This window comes from Mustela nigripes, chromosome 1 (assembly GCF_022355385.1).
Source record: "Mustela nigripes isolate SB6536 chromosome 1, MUSNIG.SB6536, whole genome shotgun sequence".
NCBI classification, from domain to species: Eukaryota; Metazoa; Chordata; class Mammalia; order Carnivora; family Mustelidae; genus Mustela; species Mustela nigripes.
The window spans coordinates 205,281,320-205,298,737 of record NC_081557.1 but is presented as its reverse complement, the minus strand read 5'-3'; the positions used below and the strand labels follow the sequence as shown (position 1 = coordinate 205,298,737).

Genomic DNA, 17,418 nt, shown 5'->3' with positions numbered 1-17,418 from the left:
CTATTTTAACTAAGATAATTAATTCTGAACATATTTTTTGTAAGTGAATGTGAAAGAGAAGAGTGTTTCGATGCTGGTTCCTTCTTCGCAAACATACTCCCCTTTAAGCTCGTGTTTTCGCAGCAGGAAGCTTAGCTCTGAGCTCCTGGGCCCTGGAAATGCCTCCGGGCACTGGCTCCATCCAAGGCCACCAGTCTGGCAGGGGGGCACTGGAGGCAGCGGGTGCCCCCAGATTCTCCAGCACTTCATCCCTTTAGTAGCTGTGGGCTTCATATTCTCAAACCAGCCAGGGGGAACACTGGGGTGTCTGGGAGCCATTCCTCAACCTTCCTGCCAGACATGGTCCCAGGCGCCAGTGGGACAGAGGGACACAGATGTCACTGTCCTCCAGCGGTACGGGTTTCATCCATTCTGTGGGTGGCTTTTGAACATGTGCTGACCTATTGCTCTGACTGGCTGGTAATGATTACATGGGGGTCCTGCACCTGACAAGAGTCACCCCCCCACCCCAAGCACTGGGAAGTCCCTCAGAGGCAGCTGTAGCTGGGAAGGTGGACATCTCTGTCCGTTAAGTGGCTTTAATTCTTTCTGGAGGGAAAAGAACTCTGAGTGATCACTCAGAGTGCTTTCAAATGAGAAGCATAGGAAGGAGTTCACTGGGTATAAAGCTTAGCCAGAGGGATCCCTATTCTTGTAACCATGACTGAATTCCCACTGAGCATTGGGTGCTGGGCTCTGGGCTCAACCCTTCATGTAAATTTCGATTCCTGGGTAGGGGAGACTCAGGCAATACCTGATAGGGATCCTGAGGCTCAGAGGGCTGTCTCTACCCCAGCCTAGACCCAGACTCTAATCCATCTGGGGGTTTTGGTGCTTTGCAGAAATGCCTCTGCCTGGCCTGCACCCAGATCCATGTGAGACCCTCCAGAAGGTGAAGAATGTTCTAGAACAATGCAAGTCCGGCCAGGGCTGCCCCGAGGAGCCAGTGTCCTGGGGTCTGTGCATGGCGTCCAGTGGTACAGGTTCCCCGCACAGTGAGGAGCCCTCCTTCTGCTTGGACTCGGGGGCTGACTGGGCCCACCCAGAGGTGCTGGGCTCACTGCTGCTGTTCCTGGATGCGCCTGGGTATGAGGCCTGCTTCCGTGGCCTATATGACCTCTCCCTGCCGGGGCTGAGCACCCTGTTCCCGGGCTTCACCGACGAGGAGGAGCTGGCTGAGCACCTGGCACAGGCCCGGGGGGCGGCCAAGAAGGCCGGCTTCCCCATGGCTCTGGCCAGGCTCTGCTTCCTCCTGGGGAGGCTGTGCGTGCGCAGGCTCAAGCTGTCCCAGGCCCGCGTATACTTCGAGGAGGCCCTGGGGGCGCTGGGTGGTCACTTTGGCGACCTCTTCCTCGTGGTGGCCGTGTATGCCAACCTAGCCACCGTCCATCTCAAACAGAAGAACAGGGACAGGTGTGCCCAGGTGGTCCCCAAGGCCTTGGCCTTGCTCCTGGGGACGCCCAGCCACCTGTGCAGCTCTGAGGCAGAGTCGCCGCTCCTAAGGCTCGCCCTGCGGCGGGCCATCCTCTGCCATAGCCCCCAGGCTGAGGCCCGGGCCTGCTTCCTGCTGGCCAAGCACCACACCCGCCTCAAGCAGCTGGAGGAGGCCCTGCCCTTCCTGGAGAGGCTGCTACTGCTGCACGGGGCCATGGGCACTCCAGAGGCCACATGGCCCGTGGACTGCTACCTGCTCCTGGCAGACATTTACAGCCGCCAGTGCCTGCCGCATCTGGCACTCGGCTGCGTCCGGGGGGCCTCGCTGCGGGCCCGGGGCTCACCGGGCAGCGCACTCCGGAGTGTGGACCTGGTCCTCCGAAACTCGCCCCGGCTGCACCGGCCACCCGCCCAGACGGCACTCTACCTCAGGCAGGCGCTGGCCTCTGTGGCCCCCAGCCCGAGCTGGGCGCTGCGTGGCCTGCTCTGTGCCAGTCTGGCCCAGCTGCACAGCCGCCATGGGCAGCAGGACACAGCCATCTCCTTCATGATGCAGGCCGTGGACGTGGCCATGGGGGCTGGCAGCCACCTGGCCGTGGACTACATAGTGGCGCTGGCCTGGCTGTATGTGCTTTGTGGCCAGAGCATGGTGGCCCTGGACATCCTTGAGTCCGTCCTGGACATGGCCGTGGCCAGCATGGACCAGGAGGGCGTGATCGCTAACATGGTGGCCGTGGCCCTGCGGAGGACAGGCAGGATCCGGCAGGCGGCTGAGGGCTACTACCGTGCCCTGCGGGTGGCCCGGGCCCAGGGCCAGCTGCAGAACCAGGCGGTGGTCCTAGCCAACTTCGGGGCCCTGTGCCTGCAGGCCGGCGCAGAGAGCCTGGCCCAGCACTACCACCGGGAATCTGTGACGCTGTTTGCACGGCTGCCCAGCAGAGAGTGCGGCCCGGACCTCACCTGGGTGCTTCTGCGGCTGGGCCACCTGTACACCCGCCGGGCCCTCGCCCGGCAGGCCAAGTGCTGCTACGAGTGGGCCTTCCTGGTTGCTGTGGAGACAGACCACGTGGAGGGTAAGCGTCCGCCATACCTGGCTCCTGGCCCCACGCTTCCCCAGGTCCTGACTGTGCACGCTGGTGTCCTGGGAGATAACGTGTTTTCTTCCCATTGCTGCCTGGAGCACACCCTCCCGGGGTTTGCGACCCAGAGGCAAGCGGTGGTTTTCTCCACCATCCAGGGTGTTGACTGATGGAAACCTGCAGATGTTTGCAGCTGCTGTGAGGCTGACTGGGCGGCGGCTCTCAGAGTATGCCAGGCTCCATGCCAGCTCTGCCAGAAAGGGCACCCACATGGGCTGGTGGCCAAGTGTGGGAACCTGATGCCCAGGTCACAGGAGGCACAATGGGGGGTACTCCCTGTGATGACAGGAGGCTCCTGGCCCTGACTCTGGGACCTGAGGGTTGAGCCACACATGGGGTGGAGGGCAGGCAGAAGGTGCCATCTGTGCAAAGGCTCTGGGGTGAGTAGGCTGGGCCATGTAGGGGAATACAGTGTTTGGGATGGGTGTGTTGGATGGTGGGTGATGTGAACCTTGGCTGAGGGTTAGGCAGGGGCCAGGAAACCCAGACTGTGGCCTGGAATTTTCCCCAAGAGCACTGGGAAGCCATTGAGGGATACAGGATTCTCACTGAGCCTGGAAGGGGACCCTCAGGACCTAGGAGGAACCAAGAGCTGGGTCCCCAGATGTGCCCTGCAGCCTCAGGCAGGTCCTGGCCATGCTCACAAGGCTTCTGTCCCCCCTGAACCTCGGGGACACTGAGAGTCACGCTGAATCCTCTGTGAGCTGGTTTCAGTAGCCTGTGTCTCCTGAGGCTTGTCTGTTTTATCGAGGTTGACCTTTGTCAGCATCGATCGCCCATTTCTTCTGTGATCCTTTCATTTCTGTAAGATTGATGCTGAGGTCCCCCTTTCACTGCTGATTCTAACAATTGACAGCTTTACTTCTGGTCTGGCTAAAGAGAAGCCCACTTTGCCCATCTTCCCAAAGATTCATTGCTCGGTTTCTTTCATTTTCTCTCGGTTTTTCTATTCTCCCTGTTACTAATTTATCTTTGCTCTGGGGCCTCTGTTGTTCCTTCCTTTTGGGTCTAGTAACCCCCTCTTTTTCTTGTTCCCTAAGGTGGACATTTTTTATCTGAAATTTTTTTTTCTTCCTTTTTAACATAGGCGTTTATAGCTATAAAGTCCCTTTAAACGCTGCCATCCTGCATCCTGTAAGTTTGGGTATGTTGTCCTTATATCTCCACTCATGTCCAAAACCCTTCGATTCCTGTTGTGGTGCCTTCTGCCGGCCGTGGGCTGCCCAGGAGCCCATTCTTCATGCCCGCCTATTTGGGAATTTCCCGAACTTTCTTCCTACTGATTCCTGGTCTCATTCCATGCTTTATATAAGACGTCTGTCCCTTCACAAGTCTTGAGAGTGGCGCTGGGATCCGGACAACAGGACGCACAAGATCGCATGGCCACGGGGTTGTTCTGGTCATCTGTGTCCTTTTCCATGTCTGGATCAGTTTAGTCGGGAAAGCGCTTGACGGTTCTCAGCCCCCAGTTCAGGCAAGGCAAGTAAGGCTGTGGGCTTGGATCCTGGCTTCGTGAAGGAGCTGGAAGCTGGGTCAGAGTCCCAGCCCGGCCATGTGCTGTGTGCCCCAGACTCGGAACTCTGCTTCGGACTCCATGTGCCTGCCTGCTGCATGGGGAGGCCAGTGATCCCTGCCTGGTCAGCATGGTGTGAAGACAGCCCCTGTCTGGCCAGGAGGGGTTTTGGGAAGCAGAGAAAGGCAGGCCAGGACCCCCAGGCCTAAGAATTGTAGAAGTGGTTGGCAACGTGTCTATGGCAGGTCCTGCCCAGGCTTATCACAGTGTGTGACCTTGAGCAGGTGGCCTCACATGTCTGGACTCAGATTCCCCATCTGCTGTGACCCCAGCTGGAGGCGCAGAAGGAGCAGGCACAGAGCAGGGACCTTTGAGCTCAGCAAACATCCCATGTCACTGCAGTGTAGGACAGTGATGTCCTCTTCCTGTCTTCCCCGCCCAGGCCAGCTGCGAGCCGTCCAGCGGCTATGTCATTTCTATAGGACCGTCATGCCCAGAGAGGCCCAGTGTGTTGTCTACCATGAGTTCCAGCTTTCGCTGGCCCGCAGGGTGGCCGACAAGGTGCTGGAGGGCCAGCTCCTGGAGACCATCAGCCAGCTCTACCTGTCTCTGGGCACTGAGCGGTGAGGATGCCAGCCCCGATCATGGGGCAGCCTCTCCTGGGGGACTGTTTCATTCCTAGTGTCAGTCAGGCTGTGAGCCAGTAGGCCTGGGGGGTTGTCATGGCTCACAGGTCCCGGGACAGATGTCCTTTGCCCACATACCTCCTGACCTCCCAGTGGAGGAAGAGTGAATTTCTGGGCCATTCTTCACGTCCTGATGGCTTTTATAAGCTGACTGCTGCCTGCCCTGAGTCTCCTCTGGCCAGCACGCCTCTGAGCCAGACAGCCTGTCCCCAGCAGTACCCCCTCCAGATGTCAGGACGGTGGCCATGTGGACCTGAAGGATTCTTATCCCTGAAGAGGTAGCTGGCTGGCCCACCTTCCTGTGGGCAGAGTTCCAGGGTCACGTGTCCTGGATGACACCCACACTGAGCATCCTGAGCAGGTGGGGTGACAGGATGGCCCGGGGAGACCTCTGACCATACCCCCTGTAGCTGGGGACTCCCTGAGAGGCAGGGAAGGAGCCTCTCCGCTGATCTCGGCCTCCACCCCACACCCTTGGGCCTCAGTTTCATGGCAGGTATAATGGACAGTGACCTTGATCGATATGTCTCAAAGCGGGGTCCCCAGACCAGCAGCAGCTGCATCCCAGGGGAGTCTCCCGAGAACGTACCTTCTCAGGCCCCAGCCCAGACCCACTGAGAGCAAGGCCGTACTATCATGGCCGAGTGTGAGAACCACTGGCTAGATGTTTGCTGAGTCTCCGCCTGCTGCTAAGGGTCCCAGCTATGGGCGGAGAGCTCGCATGCCCATGTCTAGCGAGGGGGGTGCAGAGACAGGGTGGCCCGCTCCCCCTCCGTATGCCCTGCAGAGAGCCTGGTCCCCACTCAGGCGCTGGGAGGAGCCGCCCTGGCCTGGGAGCATGCTCTGAGCGGCTGGCTCTGCTTCCAGGGCCTACAAGTCCGCACTGGACTACACCAAGCGCAGTCTGGGGATCTTCATCGACCTGCAGAGGAAGGAAAAGGAGGCGCACGCCTGGCTGCAGGCAGGGAAGATCTACTACATCCTCCAGCAGAACGAGCTGGTGGACCTCTACATCCAGGTGCCGGGGTGGGGCATGCGTTCACTCACCCTCCATCCCCGACCCGCTGTGGGCACCTGCTGTGTGCCAGCCCACCTCTGCCATCCCCGCCCTGGGCCCCCAGCACCCAGCATCTTCCACAATAATCCCAGCCCTCATCTGCTTGCCCGCCACCGTTTTGGTATACAGCAGGTGCTTCCTAGATGCACAAGTGATGCGTTCCCTTGATTGACACACAGAAGAACTTGCGTCGGCAGCATGTGGCCCATCTTCTTAAAAAATGCATTTATCATGGGAGCTCTGTTTCGAGCCACGTTCCCACACATGACATGATTTGGAGTAAACTGGGAGGCTCATGAGGCTCATGAATGTTTTCATTTTTGAGCACCTGCTGTGTACTTCCCTGGGACAGGGGTCCAGGATTGCAAGTCGGCAGCTGGCGGCTAAGAGAGGGCGGCAGTTTTGACAGCTTGTGGCTCGGGGGTGTGGGCAGCGGTGTGGTGGTGCAGACAGGGGTCACAGGGAGGGTGAACAGAGGCTGCTTTCTGTAGCAGGGTGAGTGGGGCTAGTGCCCACCTGGGAGGAGGGGCTCCCAGTGGTGGGAAACACAGGGGCAAAAGCCAGACATGCATGGGAGTGACAGGTCTGGACTGCCCACGGCGCCTAGTCCACTGTTGTCTGCTCACATGGTATTTGCTGAGCACCTTGCTGGGCCCAGCAGAGAAGCGACATCCTGAGCAAGGGGAGTGACAGGATGGGAGAGACGGGAGGCGTGCGTGGGCAGGTGTTGCCAAGGGCAGTGGAGGAAGATGGAAGGGAGCATGCCAGGGTCTGGGAGCGGTTGGCAGGACTCAGAGCCCCCTCTGAGCTCAGTCGCAGAGTCTCAGACTCAGGGCCCTAGCTGGATGGTGCTCCCCCAGGATATTGTGGGCTGATGTCTCCAGTTGCACAGGGTCTGGAACCAGGCCAGTCCCCGCTGAGGGACAGAGGTGTGAGAAAGGAGATACCCAGTGCATCCTCGGCATGCCCTTGAGGGTCTGGGGGCGGGCTAGGGAGGCCGTGAGCTTGCAACCGATCACTGTGGTCTCATGAGAGTTTCTCCATGCCCACAGGTGGCACAGAATGCGGCCCTGTACACGGGGGACCCCAACCTGGGGCTGGAGCTGTTTGAGGCAGCCGGGGACATCTTCTTCAATGGGACCTGGGAGCGGGAGAAAGCCGTGTCCTTCTACCGGGTGAGCTGGGTGATGAGGACTGGCTCTGGGGCATGGCCCCCCACAGGCTGGGGCCTAGGAGTGGGGCTTCATTTCTGGGTGCCTTTGCCTGGGGTGATATTGACCACCCCTCCACCCCCAACCTGGGAGGAACAGAGAAAGGAGGGACCATCTGAAAGACAGACACAGCTCTAGGCTTCCAGGCCCTCAAACAGCTGGGAGGTGAACCCTGCTCCATCTTGCCGATGAGGAAGTCAAAGCTAAGGGAGGCACAGGACAGCACTGTCAGTGGGGGCACCGGCCCCAGGGCTCTGAACTGTAGGAGCCTCCCAAAGAGGCCGGCTTCTCCCTACCCGCCCAGCTCCTGGCGTGCAGCTCTGCCCTGGGGACAGAAAAACGCATTTTTAGATCTCGGTAGGGGGTGGGTGTTGGATCCTCCCAGTCAGACTCTCATCGCCCAGGGGTGGGGAGCTGGGCTGAGGTTCCCAAGATGGGCGGTGGGTTGCACCACAGCTTACTAATGTCCCAGAAGCCCTGGGGCCATCAGGGCCACTCCAAGCTGACTTTTCTTCCAGGGACCGGAGCTGAATAAGATGCAGCAGGATGATGGGGTGGGAGCTCCCTGTGCACGTCGGGGGCTCTCTGGGGATTCTGGGCTGGGGCTGGCTGCAGTGGGTGAGGCCTGACCCGCTGCCTGTGTGGCAGGATCGGGCGCTGCCATTGGCCGTGACCACGGGGAACCAGGAGGCGGAACTGCGGCTGTGCAACAAGCTGGTGGCCCTGCTGGCTGAGCTGGAGTTGCCCCACGAGGGCCTGGAGTTTGCCCACATGGCCCTGGCACTCAGCATCACCCGGGGTGAGCCCTGCATCCCTGACCCAGCGGGGCCTTGGCCTCAGACCCCTGCAGGGTGGGAGCAGAAGGGGACAGCTCGGGAAGCCTGTAGAGCTGCTTGGGGCTGTAGCCTTCCTCTCCCCTGCGGGGGGGCTGGGCTGACTGGCCCCGAATCCGCCCCAGGGGGAAGCTTTGGGTTTCTCACATGTGCCCTCTCCCCTGCGTCCCTAGGGGACCGGCTGAACGAGCGTGTGGCCTACCACCGGCTGGCTGTCCTGCACCAGCGGTTGGGCCACAGCGAGTTGGCGGAGCACTTCTACCTCAAGGCGCTGTCGCTGTGCGGCTCACCCCTGCAGTTCGATGAGGAAACCCTGTACTACGTGAAGGTGTATCTGGTGCTTGGTGACATCCTCTTCTACGAGCTGAAGGTGGGTGGGGGTCGGGTGGTAGGCTTAGGCACTGGGGTCCCTCTTGGCATGGACTCAAGCCCAGACCCCCAGGACAGGGTCCTGCCCTCCACTAGAGCTGGCCCCAGTGTGTCCCCGAGCTCAGGCAAGGCGGAGAGGAGCAGGCACGGTCAGCAGACACTGTCTGAACTCCCATACCGGCCAGGCCCTGTCCTCCAGAGCTCAGCGTCCCTGGGGTGCTGATCTGTGAACAGACTTTGGCCACCATGGGGTCAAAACAAAAAAGCATGTAATCAGGGGAGCCTCCTGGAGGAGGCAATGCAAAGTTAAGTCTTAGCATCAAGTCAGAGTTAACCCCCTAAAGCAGGAGGGAGAGAGGGACATCCCAAGGCGTCGGGCAGAAGTCAGTGCTATCCCCAGAGACCCACGCTGAAAGGTGCTACCCAAATCCTGGCACCTCCTCCGGGAAGCCTGCCCTTATGGGCAGAGCAATTCCTTCTTGGAATCCTGAATCCCAGAGAGGGAAATGGGCTGGGGACGGGGTACAACCTGTGGGGTTTGGCTTAGTCCCTGCCCTGTCGGAGCTGGAGGAGCTGGAGCTGGGCCCTTTCCCATCTGCTCCTAGCAATGGACGTAGACCAGAGCCTGGAGGGGTCTCCCTTGCTCCCCTACACAGGCTGCTGCCCTATCGCCCCACCCTGGATACAGCACTGCACTGCACAGTGTCCCTGCTCCGTGTTTGCTGAAGTGGGGGGCACCCCAGCTCAGGGCTGACTTTTTCCCCTCCCCCTCCCTGCTGAATGGCAACGAGGAGCTGGGTGCCTTTGGAAGACCCCAGCCAGTTGAAGACCGGTAACTCCCTGCCTGGGACAGCCTTGGCTATGCACTAGTGTCACCTTGTGGTCAGAGGTGGTCACTGCGGTTAGAGTCACTGTTAGAGTCCCATAGTTCTTGGGGAGCCTGTGGGCAGTGGTGTGTACTGCAACTTAGACTCACTGCCTTCCAGTCTGCATGATTAAGGCTCTGTGTGATCCAGGCTTTGTGTGTTCCAGGCTCTGTGCAATCCAAGCTCTAGTGATCCAGGCTCTGTGCGATCCAGAATCTGTGTGATCCAAGCTCTGACATCCAGGCTCTGTGCCTTCTAGGCTCTGTGATGTCCAGGCTCTTTATCATCCAGGCTTTCTGCGATTCAGATTCTTTGAAATTCAGATTCTGTGCGATCCAGGCTCTGTGCAATCCAGGCTCCGTGTGGTCCAGGCTCTTTGTGAACCAGGACCTATGGGGTCCAGACTCTGGGACATACAGCCTCTGGGACATCCAGGCTCTGTGAATCCAGATTCTTGTGTGATCCAGGCTTTCTGCCATGCATGACCTGTGACATCCACATTTTGTGTGATCCAGGCTCTGTGACATCCACCTCGATGTGATCCAGGCTGTGTGTGATGCAGGCTATGTGTGATACAAAATCTGTGTAACCCAAGCTCTGGGACATGTGGACATCCAGGAACTGTGTGATCTGGGCTTTGTGTGATACAGGATCTGTGATATCCGGGCTGTCTGCCATAGGGGCTATGTGTCAGTGAGTTCTGTGTGATCCAGGCTCTGTGATATATGGGCTTTGTGTGATCTAGACTCTGTGCAGTCGAGGCTCTGTGACATCAAGATTCTGTTATTTCCAAGCTTTCTGTGATACAAACTCTGTGACATATGGGCTCTGTGTGATCCACTTCTGTGTGATCCAGGCTCTGTGCCATCCAGGTTCTGTGTGATCCAGGTTCTAGGTGATTCAGGCTTTGAGTGATCCAGACTGTGTGATACAGATTCTAGGTGATTCAGGCTCTGTGTGATCCAGGCTCTGTGATATCTGGGCTCTGTATTATCCAGATCCTGTGTGAAGTAGTCTTTGTGACATGCAGGCTCTGTGTCATCCAGGCACTGTGACATCAGACTCTGTGATCCACAGCCTGAGTGATCCAGGCTCTGTAACATCCAGATATATGGGCTTTTGTGCGATATCCAAGCTATTTGTGATTCAGGCTTTGTGACATCCAGTCTCTGTGCAATGCAGTCTCTGTGACATCCAGGCTCTGTGTGATCCAGGTTCTAGGTGATTCAGGCTTTAAATGATCCAGACTATATGATGTAGATTCTGGGTGATTCAGTCTTCGGTGATTCAGGCTCTGTGTGATCCAGGCTCTGTGATATTAGGGATCTGTGCCATACAGGTTCTGTGTGATTCAGGCTCTGGGTGATTCAGGCTTTGGGTAGTCTAGGCTTGATGTGATCCAGGCTCAGGGTGATCCAGGCTCTGTGATATCCAAGCTGTGTATGAGGCAGGCTCTTTGTGATCTAGATTGTGGTGATGCAGGCTCTGTGATACCCAGGTTCTCTGCAATCCCTTCTTTGTAATATCTTGGCTCTGTTTGATGTGGACTCAGTATGATCCAGGCTCTGTTTGATTTAGGCTCTGTGAGATCCAGGTTCTGTGTGATCAGGCTCTGTGCAAACCAGCATCTGTCCCAAATATACCCTGTGTCATCCAGGCTATGTGACAAATAGCCTCTTTGATTTCAGATTCTTGGTGATCCAAGATTTGTGACATGCAGGTACTGAGTGATCCAGTCTCTATATGCAATACAGTCTCTGTGAAATCCAGGCTCAGTGTGATGCCATCTTTGTGGCCTGCAGGCTCTGTTCACCATATAGGCTCTGTGTGATCCAGGCTCTATGCCATCCAGGTTCTGTGTGTTCAAGGCTCTGGATGACTCAGGCTTTGTTTGACCCAGGTTCTGCGTGATCCAGGCTCTGTTTGATCCGGGATCTGTGTGATCCAGGTTCTGGGTGGATCAGACTTTGAGTGATCCAGACTGTGTGATGTAGATTTTGGGTGATTCAGTCTCTGGTGATTCAGGCTCTGTGTGATCCAGGCTCTGTGTGATATCAGGGATCTGTGACATTCAAGTTCTGTATGATCCAGGATCTGGGTGATACAGGCTTCATGTGATTCAGACTGTGTGTCATGTAGGTTCTGTGTGAATCAGTCTCTGGGTTATTCAGGATCTGTGTGATCCATGCTCTGTGGCATCTGGGCTCTGTGTGATCCAGCTTTTGTGTGATCCAGGCTCTGGGTGATTTAGGTTTTGGGTGACCCAGGCTCAATGTGATCCAGGCTCTGGGTGATCCAGGCTCTTTGACATCAATGCTGTATATTCAGCAGGCTCTGTGCCATCCAGATTCTGAGAGACTCAGTCAATGTGATATCCAGGCTCTCTGCGATCCCTTCTTTGTGACATCCTGGCTCCATATGATGCAGGCTCAGTGTGATCCAGGCTCTGTTTGATCTAGCTCTGTGCAATCCAGGCTCTATGTGGATCAGGCTCTGTTCAAGCCAGTGTCAGTCTCAAACTTGCTCTGTGCCCTCTAAGCTATATGAGAGCCAGTATTTTTCATTTTGGACTCTTAGAGAACTAGGTTCTGTGACATGCAGGTACAGTGTGATCCAGGCTCTGTACAATCAGTGTGTGAATCAGGCTTTGTTCAAACCAGTGTCTGTCTCAAACATGCTCTGTGCCCTCTAGGCTATGTGACAACTAGCATTTTTCATGTTGGACTCTTAGTGAACTAGGTTCTGTGACATGCAGGTATAGTGTGATCCAGGCTCTGTACAATCAGTGTGTGATCCTGGCTCTGTGACATGCAGACTGTGTGTCATCCAGGATCGGTGACATCAGACTCTGTGTGATGCATGGTCTTAGTGCTCCATGAACTGTGACATCCAGAATCTGTTCTATCTAGGCTCTTTGAATCCAGGGTTTGTGACATCTAGTCTGTGCGATACAGTCTCTGTGACATCCAGGCTCAATATGATCCAGATTTTGTGACATGCAGCTCTGTGACATCAAGGCTCTTTGTGTTTCAGACTCTGTTCCATGCAGGTTCTGTGTGATCCAGGCTCTAGACCATCCAGGTTCTATGTGATTGAGGCTCCTGGTGACTGAAGCTGGTTTGATCCAGGCTCTGTGTGAATCAGGTTCTGTGCGAACCAGTGTCTGTCCCAAACATGCCCTGTGTCATCCAGGCTATGTGACAAACAGCCTCTTTGATTTCAGACTCTTAGTGATCCAGGTTCTGTGACATGCAGGCCCTGTGTCAACCAGGCTCTGTGACATCAGACTCTGTCCAATCCATGGCCTGAGTGATCCAGGCACTGTGACATCCAGGGTCTGTTGATATCTAAGCTATTTGTATCCAGGCTTGTGAAATCCAGTTTCTGTGTGATACAGTCTCTGTGACATCCAGATTTTGTGTGATCCAGACTCTGTTCCATACAGGCCTGTGTGATCCAGGTTCTATGCTACCTAGATTCTGTATGATTGACTCTGGGTGACCTAGGCTGTTTTTGATGCAGGTTCTGTGTGATCCAGGCTCTGGGTGATTCAGGCTTCGTGTGATACAGCTTGTGTGTGATTTAGGTGCTGGGAGATTCAGTCTCTGGGTGATTCAGGGTATGTGTGATCCAAGCTCTATGAAATCTTGGCTCTGTGTGATTCCAGTTTTGTATGATTTAGGCTTTGGTTGACCCAGGCTGGATGAGATCCAAAGTCTGTGTAATCCAGGTTTTATAACACCCAGGCTGTGTATGATGCAGGCTCTGTTTGATCCAGATTCCATGTGGCCCAGGTTCTGTGATATCCAGGCTCTGTGCTTTCCCTTCTTTGTGACATCTTGGCTCTGTTTGATGCGGGCTCAGTGTGATCCAGGCTTTGTATGATCTAGGCTCTGTGCGTTCGTTCCAAGCTCTGTGTGAATCAGGGACTGCGCAAACCAGGGTTTGTCCCAAACATGCTCTGTGTCATCCAGGCTATGTGACAAATGGCCTCTTTGATTTCAGACTTTTAGTGATCCAGGTTCTGTGACATGCAGGTACTGTGTGATCCAGGCTCTGTGACATCATAGTCTGTGTGATTGAGACTTTGTATGATCCTGGCTCTTTAACATGCATACTCTGTGTCATCCAGGCACTGTGACATCAGACTCTGTGTGATCCAGGCTCTGTGACTTCCAGGGTCTGTGATATACAAGCTATTCATGATCCATGCTTTGTGACATGCAGTCTCTGTACAATACAGTCTCTGTGACATCCAGGCTTGGTGTGATTCAGACTTTGTGACATCCAGACTCTGCATGATCCAGGCTCTGCTCCATACAGGTTTTCTGTGTTCCAGGCTCTGTGCCATCCAAGTTCTGTGTGATCGAGGCTCTGGGTGACTCAGGCTCTATTTCATCCAGGTTCTGTGTCATCCAGGTTCTGTGTGATCCAGGCTCTGGGTGATTCAGGATTTGAGTTATCCAGACTTTGTGTGATCTAGGCTCTGAGTTACTCAGTCTCTGGAGATTCAGGGTCTGTGTGATCCAGGCTGTGTGACGTTGAGGCTGTGTGTGATCTAGGTTCTGTGTGATCCAGGCTCTGGGTGATTCAGGGTTTGTGTGATCCAGACTGTGTGTGATCTAGGCTCTGGATGATTCAGTCTCTGAGTGATTCAGGGTCTGTGTGATCCAAGCTCTGTGACATCTGGGCTCTATGTGATGTAGGTTCTGTTGCATCTCAACTATGTATGTTCTAGGCTCTGTGCCATCTATGTTCTCTGTGATCCTGGCTCTGTGACATATTGGCTCTGTGTGATCCAGGATCTAGGTGATTCAGGCTTGATTTGATCTAAGCCCTGGGTGATCCGGGCTCTTTGATGTCTAGACTCTGTGATGCAGGCTCTGTGTGATCCAGATTCTGTGTGACCTAGGGTCTATGACAAACAGGCTCTGTGCAATCCCTTCTCTGTGACATCTTGACTCTGTTTTATCTGGTTTCAATGACATCCAGGATCTCTGCCATCTAGATTCTATGTGATTGTGGAGCTAGGTGATTCAGGTTCTGGGTGATTCAGGCTCAGTGTGATCCAGGCTCTGTGTGATCTAGGCTGTGGGTGATTCAGGCTCTATGTGGCCCATGCTCTGTTTGATCTGGGCTCTTATCTGGGATCCTGGAACCTACAATCCCCTCTGACCCAGGGATCCTGCATGCTCCATGTCTTTGCATGCTGTCCCAGGCTAGGCTCTGAGCTGGACCTTTCCCCGAATAGGAGCTGCAGAGGCTGGGGTCTGGCATGACTGTGGCCCACCTCACCTGCACTCCTTATACCCAGAACCCGCAGTGATCTGTGATTTGTCCTCCTGACCCATGGGTCATCTGAGGAAGGAACCACACAGAGATTAGAACACCAGGTTCTCTGTGATTAATGACTAAGTAACTCTGCGGAAGAATGGGGAACTGAGGCTGGGGAGGTGAATAAGCTTGTCCAAGATGAGAGTCAGGGAGCCAGGCCCAGAAGTACCTGACCTCATGCCCAGGTTCTGGGGGCATTCTGGGGACCTTAACCTTCTACGGTCTCATGGGGCAGGAAGGAAAGGTCTCTGGGCCCAGGAAGCTGGGGTCAAGGGGCTTCTCAGTGCCATGACTTCCATCAGCACCATGTCTGTCTTCACCATGAGCCAGTCTTAGGGGGCCACGGGTCGACTTCATCACCTCCAGCAGACACCCAGGAAGGAAAGAAGGTCTTTCCTGCACCCCTGTATGGAGCAGACATGCACACATATGTACACAAGTACACACCACTATCCAGCTGCCTGCTGTGGCCAGTTCCTTTGTTGGGGTGTCCCCTCCTCCAGGAAGCCCTCCATTATTTCCCAGGCTGACTCAGGAGCCTCCTGGTGCTCCCACAGGCTGCTGGTCACCCAGTGGTCAATGTCGCCCCAAGACTCAGCCATGGTTCCCGCCCTGCACAGGGTCCAGTGTCTGGTGGGAGATTGGGAGTGTTTGACGAATCACTACGTATACCTGCTTTGATTTTTTCCTGAATCCTCTCCGTGCAAGGCAGTGAGGAGCCAGGGCTGCCAACATTGGGCTTGTCCTCTGTTCCGGGAGCCATCTCAAGGGTTGGAGGGAAGGGTAGGGTCTGGGTTTCAGAGTGGTTCCTGGAGAAGGTCTGGGGTGGGCCAGCCGGGGAGGCGGGGCGCAGACTCGCACTCCCCTACCCGCACCCAGCTGTGCATTAGTGTGGAGTGTGGCTAAACGCCTTCTCTCCTTTAGGACCCCTTCGATGCAGCCGGGTACTACCAGCTGGCGCTGGCAGCAGCTGTGGACCTGGGCAACAAGAAGGCCCAGATGAAGATCTACACGCGCCTGGCCATCATCTACCACAACTTTCTGCTGGACCGAGAGAAGTCCCTCTTCTTCTACCAGAAGGCCAGGACCTTTGCCACTGAGCTCAATGTCCGCAGAGTCAACCTGGCCCCAGCGCGGTGCTGGGGGCGAGCACCCTGGCTGGTCTCTGGCCCCCCACCCTGAGGTCCCTGTCTCCATGAGAGTGGGCTGCCTGCCTCTCCTAGTATCTCTGTGAGGTTCCTTTTCTGGGAAATGGAGGCACAGAGCCGGGGGTCGCAGTACTCTGTGTCCATTATTTTACGGGAGCGTGCTCGTACCTGCAAGGCCCCGTCCCCTGCTCCGCCTCCAGGGCAGAGTCCAGGGACCAGGCCCCGTCCCGGGAACCCCCCCTGCTGCTACACCTCGTCCGTGGCCATGAACTGGAAGGACTGACCCGGGCCAGGGCCCTCTGCTGGCCCAACACCCCAGTTCCCCTGCATCAAAGCAGAAGCCAGCTGTGGGATTCTCTGGGCATTTTCTCCCTTGCCCTTGCTGTCACCATGTGTCCGGCTCTGGCTCTGCCTCTAGTCCTCAGGCTGACCTCTCAGGGGCTGCACGGTTGGGACTGTTAGTGTCTCCATTTCAGTGGAGGAGATGGAGGCACAGAGAGGGTAGGTGCCCAGCCCACTATCACACCACCTGTAGGTGGGGCAGAGAGCATCATGGGCCGCCTGCCTCGAGGGATGTGTCCACGGTGGGACACAGAGGGTCTACACAAAGGGTGGGTCCGAGAAGAGGGTGTTAAGACGTCAGTGACCCTCCACCCCTTGTCTGTGTCCCGAAGGCAACAGAAACAGGGCAGGGGGAAGGTGGTCCCAGCGCTCCCCGACCTGAGTGTCTGCTGGCCCGCCCCACCAGGTCTGTGAGGGGTCTGCTGCTGAGCCTGTTTCCAGGTCATTGGGGTCGCCAAGCACCAGGAATCTTTGATTTACACGCAGGAAACTCAAACAGGCCATGGAGCTCCTGGATGCCTGTCACCCACACGGCGTTATTTCAATCTCCTCTTTTTTTCCTTTATTTATTTTGTTAAGTAAGGTGGAATACACATAATATTAGCCATTTAAAGTGGACTGTACAGCGGCATTTTGTGTATTTACGGTGAAGAGCAACTTCCCCCTCTGCCTGTTTGGGAAACCTCCTCACTTCCCCATGGAAACCTGTGCCCCAAAAACATCACTCCCCATTCCCCCTCTGTGAGACCCTCCAGCAGCAGAAGGGGAAACTGAGGCCAGCAGAGGGACTGGCTGGTGGGGGCGCAGAGCTCTGGGTTTGGCTCCAGGCCCAGGAGAGACAACAGACCCTGGAAGGCCCCAAGGAAGGGGGCACAGGGGTTCTCTACCGGCCTTCCTGCCCTTGGGGTCCAGGGAGCCCCCAGCTCCTGCCCTGCTCAGAGGTGGCCTGCAGGCCTCATCCTGGCCACTCCCGCCAGGGTGCAGCAGAGAGCCTCCCAAAAGCTGGCTCAGTCATGACCCCAACCTGCCCTCTTGGGCTGGGCGCAGAGGGGGAGGCTTCAAGGTAATTGAAAACAGGACAATATGATTACCCACGCTGGTGTGGAGGCCATGGCCGGCACAGTGACCCCAGAACAGATCTCTGAGGTCACTGACCGCTGGGCAGTGCCTGGGCCTGGGCCTGTAGCCACCCCGTGACGGGTGGGACCTGCTGGCCAGGCCAATTGGGGCCCACCGCCTGCCTGGGAATTCACACCTTCCCTGACCTTCCTGGAGCTGTCACCCCCACTGCTCCTGCCCAGGGCTCCTGCCCCCACCCCCCACCGGCTGTGACCTAGGGCTCCGGGGCAGCAGACCCGGCAGTCTGAGGGGAGTTGCGGTCATCCCCACCCTGGGGACCTGGGGTGAGTCCATTTCTCTGAGCTCCAGTGTGGTCAGCATTTAAATG

At 56.3% G+C, this 17,418-nt stretch overlaps 1 protein-coding gene across 5 annotated transcripts in view; it reads left to right on the top strand.

Annotated features, from left to right (window-relative positions):
* The window catches only part of SH3TC1 (SH3 domain and tetratricopeptide repeats 1), a 48,220-nt gene extending 31,636 nt beyond the window's left edge, over window positions 1-16,584 (top strand). For 2 of the 5 annotated variants that reach the window (XM_059380142.1, XM_059380133.1), the window contains exons 12-18: window positions 882-2,546; window positions 4,568-4,748; window positions 5,679-5,829; window positions 6,921-7,043; window positions 7,728-7,878; window positions 8,086-8,282; window positions 15,406-16,584. In XM_059380142.1, coding sequence (XP_059236125.1) covers window positions 882-2,546; window positions 4,568-4,748; window positions 5,679-5,829; window positions 6,921-7,043; window positions 7,728-7,878; window positions 8,086-8,282; window positions 15,406-15,663 — 2,726 coding nt within the window. In that variant the 3' untranslated portion in view covers window positions 15,664-16,584. Of the gene's footprint in view, window positions 1-881; window positions 2,547-4,567; window positions 4,749-5,678; window positions 5,830-6,920; window positions 7,044-7,727; window positions 7,879-8,085; window positions 8,283-15,405 lie in introns of those variants that run through there. The other 3 variants (XR_009400415.1, XM_059380149.1, XM_059380160.1) reach the window with 3 other exon arrangements.
* Window positions 16,585-17,418: the final 834 nt, after the last annotated feature.